At 41.8% G+C, this 13,538-nt stretch overlaps 1 protein-coding gene across 18 annotated transcripts in view; it reads right to left on the bottom strand.

The window, feature by feature from the left end:
* ENOX1 (ecto-NOX disulfide-thiol exchanger 1) overlaps nucleotides 1-13,538 on the bottom strand; it is a 616,720-nt gene that overhangs the window by 32,696 nt on the left and 570,486 nt on the right. For all 18 annotated transcript variants that reach the window (XM_074387775.1, XM_074387776.1, XM_039473378.2 and 15 more), the window contains one exon: nucleotides 4,599-4,684. In XM_074387775.1, coding sequence (XP_074243876.1) covers nucleotides 4,599-4,684 — 86 coding nt within the window. The remainder of the gene's footprint in view (nucleotides 1-4,598; nucleotides 4,685-13,538) is intronic.

The raw sequence follows: 13,538 nt of genomic DNA, 5'->3' as shown, positions 1-13,538 counted from the left end.
AATAATAAAAAAGAAAGCAAACATGAGAACAAACATGAGAAGGAAAAAAAAAGGCTCTGTGTAACCAAGGAGCTTGTGTGGTGTTAACACCAGAGGTCATTTATAAAATCTGCCTGATTTATTTTCTAATTTGCTGACTCTAGGCCAAGCCTGCCGCCTCCTGGCCCAGCCTCTAAGCACATGTACAAATGGACACAAGCAGATGCAAATCAGTTTGTTGTCATCATGGTTGGCTCCATATCCCACATCATCAGGCAAGGGAAGCCCGGTGAAGCAGGGCGCCAATCTGGGACACTGAGAAGACTGGCAGAGGCCAGAGCATCAGGGGAGCCATTTGAAAACCAGACTTCATTACATGGGCAAAACTGACTTTGCACCTTCAATGCACATTTAAATCTTGTTCATGCTTCACATCCTGGGCAGGGCATAGTGTTAGCACACACAGACACCTTGCAATAAACGTTCACAGAGAAATACAAAGTGTATTTGTATTGTATGGGGCAAAGGGAGGGAAGGAAGGAAGGGAGAAAGAAGGAAAAGAGGAAAGAAGACATCAAGTCAGGAATTCAAGGAAGTGAAGCAAGAAACTGGTAGAGGAAGGGAAGGGGAGAGGAAAAAAAAAGTGATAAAAGAAGATAAACAGGAGAGAATTAAAAGGAGAAAAGAATATGGAAGGAAAATGAGGGAAGGAAGGATAGAAGAATGGGTGGGTAGAAAGAAGAGAAAGGAAAGAAATGTAGCAATGTTAGCTAAAGCATTCCAGAGGAAAGCCACCGGAAGACGCATGGACTCGAGGATACCTTACTGTTAATCATGACTGTCACAGACTTCACCCTTCTCTAACTCCTGTCTCACAAAGTATCTTCCCTACCCAATTTAACACTTCATTAGCTCACGTCTGATTCTCAAGTTATTTCATCACTGGGCTACAAGCTTGTTGAGAACGTGGTTCTAACTTAGATTTCTTTTGTACTTGACCATCTCCTGTTCTTGTCTGGTCCCTAAGACAGTGCTGGGTACATGAAAAGCAATGAGTTATCCCAGCATTCATTAGGTCCCTGCCAACCTTAGCAACTTCTCTCACTGTGATGTGCAACTTCTTTTTTGTTCTTTATGTAGTCAAGTGGGAAGTATTGTTATCTCTGCTGTCATGTATTTTCCAGAAGTGCCACAATATCTAAAAAACACATTCATTATAGTCTGTCTAAAGAATCACTCATTGATATTACTGTGACAGGTTGCTCTTAAGGAATGCATACTGTTAAAGATCCTTCAGGTGGGCAATCTTACAAACACTACTGAGAACTTTTCACCCACCCTCACCACCTGGCTAGAGTCTGGGAAAGAATGCCATCCAAGTAAAGCAGGATTTCAATCTCCTTTCCATAGCCAAGACATTTAAATTTTGTGTTTGCAGAGGTAGTACGCGTGTGATTTTTCCCCTCTGGTGGGAAATGTAACACATGCCCATGACCTCCCAAGCTGGTCACGGTGGTGTGGTGCCAAAATAGCAGGTCCTCGTATATCCTCAAACCTCTGTGGCCACATTACACCGAGTCTGGTTTTCAGAACTAAATCTTCCTCACTATGGGCCTTGGGATGAAGCTGCAGGTGTGTAGAGGGGGCAACTAGACACACTTGTAAAACCGAGCCGTCATCTCCTAAAGGATACATAAACAGGGAAGAGCAGACAGACCCCTCCTCTTGACTGTAAGAAGTATTCATATGCTAATGCTCAAGTCAAATGTGTCTTCTGGGCTGCTTAGGACAGACAAGAAGTTGGGCCTGATGGGTCCTGGGGCTGACATGGAAGATTCTGTGCATTGATCAGAAACCATTTTCACGACAGTGTTGCCTGTTCTGAAGAGTTTGCCTGCTGCGCTCTGGGCATGATTTTTGACTCAGCAAAGCTTCAGAAGCCATCACCCCTCTAGCCCTTGTCCTGTCTTCCTCTGAATGAACCTTTCTGACTTTTTCAAGTGTTTCTGATACAAGAGAACCGAGTGAATGAAAGTGGGTAATTTAGAAAAGACCAAGAAGAGAAATATGCAAATGTCATTATCAAGAGTAGGAATAATATTTAACTAGAAAATAGCCTATTATTGGGCTACATGGTTTTAGGAAGCCATGTGCAATGTACATGCCCAGCATAATTTAAATCAGGCGTCCCCAAACTTTTTACACAGGGGGCCAGTTCACTGTCCCTCAGACCGTTGGAGGGCCGCCACATACTGTGCTCCTCTCACTGACCACCAATGATAAGAGCTGCCCCTTCCTGAAGTGCGGTGGGGGCCGGATAAATGGCCTCAGGGGGCCGTAGTTTGGGGATGCCTGTTTCAAATGAATTCCTTCCATTTATGGTCATTATTATGCCCATATGTAGCCTTTGGGGAAATCCTAACAACAGTGACATTACTGGACTGGGTTGAGCCTGCTTTCCCTGTTCTCATCAGTAAAGGGTGGGCACTGGAGTTTGCTCTCTGGATTAAAAAGTCTAAATATCCTCTCAGCTTCACTGGAATAGAAAGAACATGTGGTCTGATCCCTGGCCCCCAGCAGTTTGGAGCACTTTTCAATATACTTTCTACCCCAGACATGAGGAGGAAACCTGACAGCTCTGCTGGGCGTTTCATTCAGGAGATGGAGGGCTATCTGGGGGTAGACAGGGGACACCTCGTGTGTTTCCTCTGCGAGGGAAATACTTTCATCATCTTCCAAAATAAAAGTACCAGTCTGATAAGATGCAATTCCCTTGACTGAATCCCATCCAGAAAGGCCCATCATCTAATGGCCAGGGACCAGGCATGTGAATTCTCTCTCCTCAGAGACTGATAAGGGAGTCACAAATCTGTTCCTTGAGCCCTGAGAATAAGAATAAAACAAGAGCTCTCATGCACCTCCCCCAAACAAATCATTAGTTATCAATCCCTTCCCATTCCCAGGAGACAATTTTACACACACACACGCGGGCACTTACATACACACTTCACTGGTGATCATCATAGATGTCAGCCTGTGATGATGGCGTGGAGAAAATTCTTTGATAAAAATGACAAGTCCTGAAATTCTTTGATAAAAATGACAAGTGGATTCTTGGCTATTTCAATTCCTACTAAAACAACAACCGCTTCTCAACAAAGACGTCCCACTTGGGACTTCCAGAACGAGGAGAACAGAAATGTCAACAATACAAGGGAAAGATGGTAGCAACAATAGGAATCATTTCTTGAGGGCTTATTCTCTGCCAAACACATTGGTGCAAGCAGTGTTTTGTTTAATCCTCTAGGCAAAGGTGGCGCTGATATTAAGGAACAATGGTACTAGTGAAGGGGAAACAACAGCAGAGAAATCCTTCAAATCTGAATGACAACAAAGGAACACAGCAGCAAGTCCTTCTCATTTCATCTGAGTTTAACCGGAACATTTTCATGTAAAACCACAGAGAAAACAACAGACGATTCTGAACCTCAAGAATTTAAAAATCCTCTAACTCCTTTCACCCTGTTTTGTTCTGCCCTGTCATAAAAGGCATGAGTCTGTTTGACCGAAAAGATTCCTCTCAAAGGGGAAGTTAGATTCATTTAAGAGGTTAAACAGTTTTGGGATCATGTACTGGGAAGATTATTTGAATCAAAATAAGAACACGAGGTAGTCATTCAATGCATGCTAGCCATTGAAAATTGAGCATGGTTTATCTGTGTCTGTTCAGGGACCCAGCAATGCAGGCTGCTGGTCTGGTCGTACCAATCCCATGCATTTTTCTGTGCTCTATGGAGGACCTTCTTACTTATTTCCATTTTCCTTCAGGACAAAAATTGATAGGTGACTCACTGGCTTTTCTAGCTTCTCTGTTTCGCTTCCATGTTCACCCTGCTTCTGGGCTTCCCTAGTATTAGTTAATGATATTGTTTTATTTTGACAGGGCCCTTCCCATTGTTCATATGAATTTGACACATAAATCATATTCTTTTTGTCCCTTCTCTTTGGGCATACAAATACTGCAATGGGCTAGGAGTACAGCTCATTTGCAGATGGGAAAAACTGAGCTTCAGGGAGGTGAGGAATGATGTCTGCCTCTGGATGTGAGCCTGGAGGGGTACAGCTGAGAAGAAGTCACTTTTTTTCTACTTAAAGAACAATGCTGAAAAACAGCCATGAATACAGCTTTCTTGAGTCATAGAAGATCTTTGTATTATTTGGGATGATCTTTCCTCAATTGTGTGAAGTCCAGAATATGGAATCCTATAAGAATATGGTTTAAGGATAGTGCCCTATTAGCCACTGTCACCTGATTTCACACTTATTTTGGGAACTTTCAGGTGAACTCATACTTTTAAATCTCTCATAAGCTTTTCAAATTAATTTGGCATCTGATGAAAGTCATTACCATTTTGGATAAGTGCTTTTCTTTCTACAAAGACAAAAGCAAGCAAAAAGTAGAGAACTATCTGCCAAAAACTGAGGTCACTGCAAAAGAGAAGGGCTGATAAACCCCCAGAGGCTGTTACATCCCTAGTGCAACTCATGAAGAGTCCACCTGCAGCCAGCAGTTATGCTAAATTTTAGCAATGCAAGTTCACTCGAGCAAAATAATTTACCTTGGAGTCCAGTTGCTGCATGTATGACCAAAGATATTCTATATTGGCTCCGAAAGGATGGACATGAAGAAACGTTGATATGATACCTGAATTAAAAAGGCAAACATTGGAAATTATTCAAAGGCAAATGAGAGTCTTTGTTAAATAATGCTATCTAACCCCAGTGACTGATCTGCCAGACTGAGTTATGGTCCTGCCATTTCTAGCAGCCATCAACAAACATTCAATAATAGCACATTTGAAGACAGTAACAGTAACATGGCAAACAGAACACTTTATCTCCTGAAATGATAGTAGTTAGCAAAACTAGACTCTGAGATAATATAAAGCTGAATAAAGGTATTTCAAAACAAAGACTCCTGGAAGCATTTCAACTACCAATTTTATGCTTGATTTACCAATATAAAATTATAGTTATTGGAAGGATAAAATTTTCTTTCCCTCAGTGGACTTTGCAGTATGAAAATGGCTCATACAACTGTGTCAGAAATCACACTGCCTCAAATTTTCCTGATAATTACAGTTGCCAGTTGTGAAGAGTATTTAATCTATATTTCCCCCAACTGCCATTGAAGGAAGCCCAAATTCTTCCTGAAACATTTGCTGTTTTCCCCGGTTGTTGCTCTTGTTTAAAAGGAGCCAGCTCATTCTTCCCTTCTCGCTGCTGTAATTTACAAGATCATTTTAAAAGGTCAGGGAATGGATGGTTTGGATGCAGTTTGATTATAAATCATAAGGCTTTTCCATCATGAAAATAAACTGTCAACATTGTACTGACAAATGAGAAGCTGGATGTTGGTGTCAGGAATGAAGTACAAAGCATTACCTTCCTCTTCTCCCTGCTCCCAGATCCAAAATCAAAATAGTGAACACAAGGAAGTCAACTCCATAGACTATAGACTGTTTTTTGTTAAGAAGTTGTGCTCTTGCTATTCACAATAGCAAAAACATGGAATCAGCTCAGGCGTTCATCAGTGGTGGATTGGATAAAGAAACTGTGGTATGTATACACCATAGAATACTATGCAGCCATAAAAAAAGAAAGAAATCATGCCCTTTGCTGCAACACCCGTACAGCTGGAAGCCATTATCCTAAGTGAACTAATGCAGAAAGAAAACCAAATATTGCCTGATCTTGTAAGTGGGAGCTTAGTACTCATGGACATAAGAAGGGGAACAGGAGACACTGGGGACTGCCAGAGGTGGGAGACAGGGACAAGCGTCAGTGCTGAGAATCTACCTATTAGGGATAATGCTCATTACCAGGAAGATGGGTTCAGTCACACCCCAAACCTTAGAATCATGCAATAGGCCTCTAACAATCCTACACATGTACCCCTGGATTCTAAAATAAAAGTTGAAAAAGAAAAAAAAGAAAAGTTGTGCTTAGACGGATAGTTTTTAGCATTCTATTAAGAAGGTTTCACAGGTTTCGAGATGAATAAACCTGAGGGTAAGCCTTCATGTTCTGATTTTTGTGAGCCTTCATGCTTGGAAACCCAAGGTCACAGGGCAGACCCTCACCTGTATGAAATGCAATCTGGGTGGGCACAGGTGGGCACAGCATTCTTGTACGAGGTCATCCTCTATTTGTAGGTGACCTTGAATTGATCTGCCATAGGGTTTCATGGCTCCTGATGCTATGAGATGAGCGTCAAGTTTTTAAAGAAAAGTAACCCGTTCATCCTTAGGCTGAGACAGAGAACCAAAAGGACTCTCCAAGACCTGTCTTCAGAATACTGCTTTTCCAGGGCTTCTGGAGGTGTACAGTGAGATGGGGAGGTAGAAACAATTCCAACATTTCCCTGTAAAGGTAGAATCTCAGTTTTTAAAGACTGACCTGTTCTTTCTGAGATACAAAGAACTACCATTTTATTCTGAGGTTATAGTCTTCCTTTTCTTGTCAAAATGTCCTTTTTTGAAATAATGGCAATGGTAGAAGGTAATGAGGGTACTTTAAAAGTATCTTTAAGTGGCAAAATAGCCACTTTTAATGTACTCAGGAAGCACTGTGTTGTCCCCTCCCCTTATTTATTTGCTTATATTTTAATTTTAGAGATCTGGAAGCTACTTCCCTGTGTCTGAAATTCTCAACTCTGGTGAAGTGGCTTTGTAAGTAATTCTATTACTAATAAGAGTTAAAATACAAAAGCTCATGAGTGATTTCTTTCAAAAAATTAAAATATAATAGAACTATTTAGAAATGATTTGTTTCATTTGCATTTCTTTTTTTAAAAATTTAATTGATATATAGTAGTTGTACATATTTTTGGGGTACATGGCATATTTTGAAACCTGTATACAATGTGTAATGATAAAATTGGGGTGATCAGCATAGCCATCACCTCAGACATTTATAATTTCTTTGTGTTGAGAACATCCCAACTCTTTACTTTTAGCTATTTGGCAGTATAAAGTAAATTGCTGTTAACTATAATTTCCCTACTGTACTATCAAATACTGGAACTTAGTCCTGTTTTTTGAATGAGAGAGTAAAGGCTGAATCATAATATGTGTAGAGGGAATCCCCTCTCTTTCAGGATGGTGAGTGGGGCTTTCACTGACCATCCCAGGTACTGTGGCCACCGCTTTCCACAGCCAGCCTCCCACAAGTGATGGGCAGGAGAAGGACAGGCGAGGGAGAAGGAAAAGTCAGCTTTGGCTTTGTGAGCAAGTGAGGGGGTGCTCCTAGTTGGAAACTTTTTTTCTTGCCCACAGGGTTCTCCCAGGGAGATGAGGGGTGCTGCAAGGTGGAGAGCAGCATGCCTTGGGTGGATATGTGCTTAAGCAGCAGGGCTGAGACAGGGAGTGGCAGTGGCACTGCAGACTTTGGGGTGACAAGGGTGTGTAAGTCTCCCATGAGGAAAGAGGGCATAAGACTTAAGCAGTCTTACGTAAACTACCTCAGGCACCCCAGCAAATAGATAACAGCCTTTTTCTTATTATCCCTCCTGGACAGAGAGTCTTCAACATCTCCTGCTGTAGGTTATCTACAGCCTCTTGTAAATGCCCATGGGTGTTTCGTTATCAGTTTAAATGGCTTTAATAGGATGAATAAAACAAGTCAGAGGAGGATGGGGTGGGTTGGGGGAAAGGTTGATAACCCTTAGCCTAGGAGATCAAGTGTTGACATGGGTAATTTAGGGCCACCAGAAACGGGAGGACCTAGAGTGGCCTCTTTTGTTGTACCCTCTGTGAACATGGATTTGCTCCTCCACTATCTGCTGTTGCCCCTGATCCTAGGTCTGCACCCCAAGGAGCTGTGCTCTTAGTCTTTGTGTGTTCTGGTTCCATATCCAGAACACAGTGTACATTTACAAGAGGTATATGTTGAATGTATTTATTTGCCAGAACTGGAAATTGCCAGCATACTTGTTTAAAATTTCTATTAGTCTATTATTGATAAATGGGGATAAATAAGAACCTTAAACATTTCTACAAGTAGTAACAGATCTTTAAAAAACCAGGTAACTTTGAGGTATTATTCACTGGCAATTCTTACTCTTAACTCACCCTGTCATGGATTTAGAAGGACAGAGTAACTTGGATGTTTTGTGCAAGGAAAATCTTCACTGAAACTATTTTGCTCATAGCTAAGGGGAAAATGCTTACATGATTTCTGTGTACTTTTCTAAAATCAGATTAGAAATCCTGATGTGGACTGGAGCATTCTTTTAGGAGGGTATGCAGAACCATCTCTGTGGTAGCTGATATTAAGAAGGCTTTAGCTTTTCCTTATAAGAGTTCAGCAATTGCCACTAGATATATGTAGGGTCAAGGCAGGCAGTCACATAAAGGCTTCCCAAGCTTTTCCTGTGGATGACAACCCAATTATCCAGTGTTGTTGGAGACACAGCAGAAAGGAAAGCATGAGTCATCATCCTCCACAGTAACTTGCCTCTCCTCAGCCCAACTCCCACTCCTGCATCTGCCCATCCCAGGAGCACCACATAAGCATCGGTCATGCCACTTGAGAAAATGTTTCTAGGCCCTGTGATTTTGGATCAGGTTCCTTTGAGGGGATCTTCCTAAATAAACAAGTAAAGCATCTTTGCAGCTTCTTTAAAGGAACTGGGATATTCCCTGGGGTTGGAAAAAGGATGGCTGTAACTCAAAACTAATGAAAAATACCACAAACCTGGAAAATTGAGACTATCTTATGGTCCTCTGGAAGGGACCAGAAGGCTTGATAAAAGGAACACTAGGCATGGAGGGTGCGGGATTTAGCTGTTACTGAACTGGTGGATCTCCAAAGGAACGGCTCAACAGCTGGTCTTGCTTGTTTCCACGGAGATGCAGAAGGCCTCCATATTTGAGAATGGGTTTCCAACAGTGGAAGAAAACATTTTAAGCAGCTAATTTTAAAAAGTTTTAAAATAACAAAGGAGGTTGTCTGTACTATTGGGTTTTTTGCACATCTTGGAATCTTAAAAACTAGTTTAGAAAGATACACTAGCTCTGGACGCCTGTGGCAAATCTCGTTAGGAAGGCCCATTTAAACTGGATACCCAAAAGCACTGTGAGCTGCTCCCATCAAAACCAGCTAGTTTATTTTCATTACTGGGCCTCACTAAGACTAAGGAAGCAGTATTTAAATTAACCAAATAGTTCCAGATTTGTACTACTTCATCACTTATTTTATATTTTACACACTTAGCAGCCAGGAGGTGGCAAGGTGCTAGAGGCACAGCATTGTATAAGACAGGCAAAGGGCTGGTCCTGTGGAACTTTTATTCTAGGTGAGCAACACAGATAATAAACAAAAAGATGAAAAATAAATATTTTTAGATAGTGCTTAGCACAATGAAGAAAACCAATCAGGGAAGAGGACAGAAGAGAAACCTGCAGCTTGCTGGAGTGCTACTTTACACAAAGCGGATGTGGTTTGGCTGTGTCCCCACCCAAATCTCATCTTGAATTATTGCTCCCATAATTCCCACATGTTGTGGGAGGAACCCAGTGGAAGATAATTGAATCATAGGGGCAGTTTCCCCATACTGTTCTCATGGTAGTGAATAAGTCTCACGAGATCTGATGGTCTGATAAGGGGAAACCTCTTTCACTTGGTTCTCACTTCTCTCGTTTGCTGCCATGTAAGACGTGCCTTTCGCCTTCCCCCTTCCACCATGATTGTGAGGCCTCTCCAGCCTTGTAGAACTACAAGTCCATTAAACCTCTTTTTCTTTATAAAATACTCAGTCTTGGGTATGTCTTTATCAGCAGCATGAGAATGGACTAATACAGTGATCATGTGAAGACCTCTCCCTGAGAAAGCAGACCTTCTCAAGTGTGAGATGGGAAGGAGCCAGCCACGGAAAGCCTAGGGGAGATCATTCCAGGTACAGGCCACAGACAGTGCAAAGGCCCTGAAGTGGAAGCGAGCTAGAAGAACACACTGGGCTGGAAAGTGGCACAACATATGTTTAGTGGTATGCGGGGGCCAGATCATGCAGGACCTTGTATGCCAGGGGAAAGAGTTTGGATTAGATTTAAATTCTAAATGTTCTAAACCAATTTTCCTGCTTAGAACCAGGTGCTTGACATGATCTGTATTATGTTTTAAAAACTTTTCTCAAGCTGCTGTGTGGAGAGTAGAGCCGAGGGGATCAGGGAGACCAGTTGGAAGTGTTTGCACGAGACCTGGAGTGGTGAGTTGTTATCTGACTACAAAGGGAGAGATGGACTCCAAAGTTAGAACCACGGTGGGTGGTGCGAGCAGTGAGGCTGGGGAAGAATGAAAGATGAGTAAATAGTTTTTCACTTGAGCAACTGGGTGGGACTATTTTCTCAAAGAGAATACTCGGAGAGGAGCACATTAGGGTAGAAAAAAGGGGAATCAAGAGTTCTGTTTTGTCCTCATTAATTTTGAGATGTCCATTAGCATCTAAGTGAAGAATATTAAATAGCAGCTGGAGATGGTATAAATTTGTGAGTCAGTGGCAACCAAAAGGGATTTGAAGCCTAAGTATTCATTGAGATTACCTAGGTAGAGAAGAGGCCTTGACCAAAGCCTGAAGAAGCCTAAATTTAGAGGTGAGCTGAGGAAAACTCATCAGGGGACTCTGAGAGGGTGTGATCGATAAGAAAGTATGGCACCATGATGGCGGGCTGAAGAAAGTATTTCCAGAAGATGTGAGTGGTCAACCATGTATAGTAGCTGCCAGGAGTTGAGACATTGGTGACATGAAATTCTCTGGTGATGTGGAAAAGAAATGGTTTTTGTGTGAGGATGTAAGCCAGACCAGAGTAGGCTGGAGAGAGAGGGAAGGAAGGGGACGGAGAGTGTGAGCATAGCATGTTGGAGGAATCCTGCTTTGGACAGGGGTGGGAAATGGACTGTTGGTGGAAAGAGGTCATGGTGTCAAGACAGATTTTCCTTCTTGTTTGTTTTAAAGTTACAAGATAGTAGAATCCATATTTATATATTGATGCACATGATCCTCTACTTATATACAAGATCACTGTCTACGGGGCAATGCAGCTTTCATAATAGTCCTCATATATTACAGAGAATTGAGTTGAAAAAGACCATCTAATCAAACCTCCTAATTTTATACAGTATGAAGGCTTATACATCACAGTGGATAAGCGATTTGGCTTAGATTACCCAGTGGATGAAATGCCTCAATCCATAAATATTTAGGACCTCTCCCTCTGCCCCACCGACTGGGGCTGCTTACAGATCATCAGGTATTATGGTTTCTCACAGGGCTAACCCATCCCACTCCTGTGTTTTGCATCCTTATGCAGTCCATCCTTATGCAAAAGATGGGAGTGGGATGGGTTAGCCCTGTTACAGTTTAATTGTATCGGTTACCCGATGAGAATAAAGCATCACTTTGTGCATTCAGTTTGGTCAGCACATTATTCTCTTTGAGTGGAATGAGAAATGGAATCTTTCCAGAACATACTCCCCATCCCCAGGCTGCTTGGAGTTTTTATTCCAAACTCTTCGTGTCAGGTTGTAAAGTTCTGGCTGAGATTAGTTTTCTCTATATCCACACTCGTTGATAGTCTCCTAGGAAACTTCAAAAGACCCTGGGGCCCATCAGCTCACTGGGATAGAGGGACACCTTGGGGCTTTCCAGAGACCTTGACTCTGCATATGAACAGCTGTGTCTCTAGACACAATCACATCTTGCTGGGAATCACCAGAGGCCTGACCATAAACCAGCCTGAAATAGTCTTGTTTCATGTTGAAGCCCGTATAAGCGCTCTATGGATGTTGAACTGGAGAATCAGCGGGGAAAAAAACCCATGCAAAATCTGGGTCTCCTACTAAGCCACGAGGGGACAGTTGTCTGTGGGCAGCTGGAGAGTGATGAAGCACATATGGGAAGTGAAGAGAAACTGTAGGAAACTGATCAAACCCTTGTGGTTTGGGCCGATGCTTCTCAGTGCTGTGGGATTCTAAAAAGCTTTAATTTTCCAAAAAAGCAGTTTGTTCCGCTTACTTGGTGAGTACAAAACCTAATCTTGTATGGCTGATTAGTTTTGTTTTGTAATATTTATCTGTCTTATTTTTTTCAGTTAAGCCCCTCATACTATATTTGGGCCTTTTAGTAGTAAATTGTTTCTGGTACCTGAAATGCCCTTAACAACTTCTTTATCCATCCAGTGAAAACATTTTTATCGTTTAGGACTAGCTCAGCTGTCCTTTCTTCTTGACAAGACATCTGTAACATAAGTAGCCCCTTCTCTGTGTCTCTAATTTTAGTACAAACCACAGTTCATTGTAATTAACTGCATTCTATCTACGAACTTCTTGAGGGAGGGCATTTTTCCACCATCAGCTAACACATGGGTTAGCACAAAGCAGGCCAGCGTTTCTCAAACATGGTACCAGATGTGCTTGCTTTAGTATCCCCTCAGATGTTAGTATTACAATGAACAGGATCTCTCTCTCTCTCTCTTTTTGTTTTTTGACAGGGTCTCACTCTATCACCCATGCAGTTGTGTAGTGGTGCTGCTCACAGCTCACTGTAGCATCAGGCTCGTGGGTTTAAGAGATCCTCCCACCTCAGCCCCCCAAGTAGATGGGACTACAGGTGCATGCCACCATGTCCAGCTAACTTTTTGATATATATATATATATATATATATATATATATTTTTTTTTTTGGTAGAGATGGGAGTCTTGCTATATTGCTTAGGCTGGTCTCGAACTCCTGAGCTTAAGTGATCCTCCTGCCTCAGCCTCCCAAGGTGCTAGGATTATAGATGTGAGCCACCACACCTGTGTGTGGGGCTAAAGATTCTGCCTTTTAAATAGGCTGCCTAGATAATTCTTTTCCACAATGAAGACTGATTATTCTTATTTTAGGCTCTTGACAAATGTTTTTTGATTTACTGATATGGACATTTGTGCCTTGGAAACAAGATTGAGGTCAATGACTCATTCTTTATGGTCAGCAGCTTTCAGAGAGAAACATATTCCCAAGATCACTTTTCTCAGGTACAGCCTAAATATGGCCTCAACTTTATTCACCAAAAATCATCAAAAAGTTATTGCTTAATCCTCTTTAAAAACATTTTTCCATATTACACTCAGCTGTTTCTTAATTCTCATGTTAGGAGGAACATTCCACTTCCAGTATAGCCTGGTTGTGTGCACCTGTGAGATGGAGACTGTGATGGAAATGATGTGTATGTCCTGATGTGCAGAGGACTCAGGATATGTAATGAAGTTTGCCTAATCATTGTCAACCTGAGGATAGTTCTCAGGGGACCAGGGAGGTTTTAGATAAAAGCTGCTTTGCAAATAGTTAAAAGTTGTGGAGAAGTTTTTGACTACATCTGGATAGTATTTACAATGACTAGCATCAACAGGGTGCCAATCAGAGCTGCTGGGATTGAAATCTGTTGTGTTAATATTATTATAGCAAGAGAAGATAGAGTGGTATGGACCCAGAGTTATCAGAACTATTAGATTATTAATAG

The sequence above is a fragment of the Saimiri boliviensis genome, chromosome 16 (genome assembly GCF_048565385.1).
Source record: "Saimiri boliviensis isolate mSaiBol1 chromosome 16, mSaiBol1.pri, whole genome shotgun sequence".
Taxonomy (NCBI): Eukaryota; Metazoa; Chordata; class Mammalia; order Primates; family Cebidae; genus Saimiri; species Saimiri boliviensis.
This window is presented reverse-complemented; position numbering and strand designations above follow the sequence as displayed.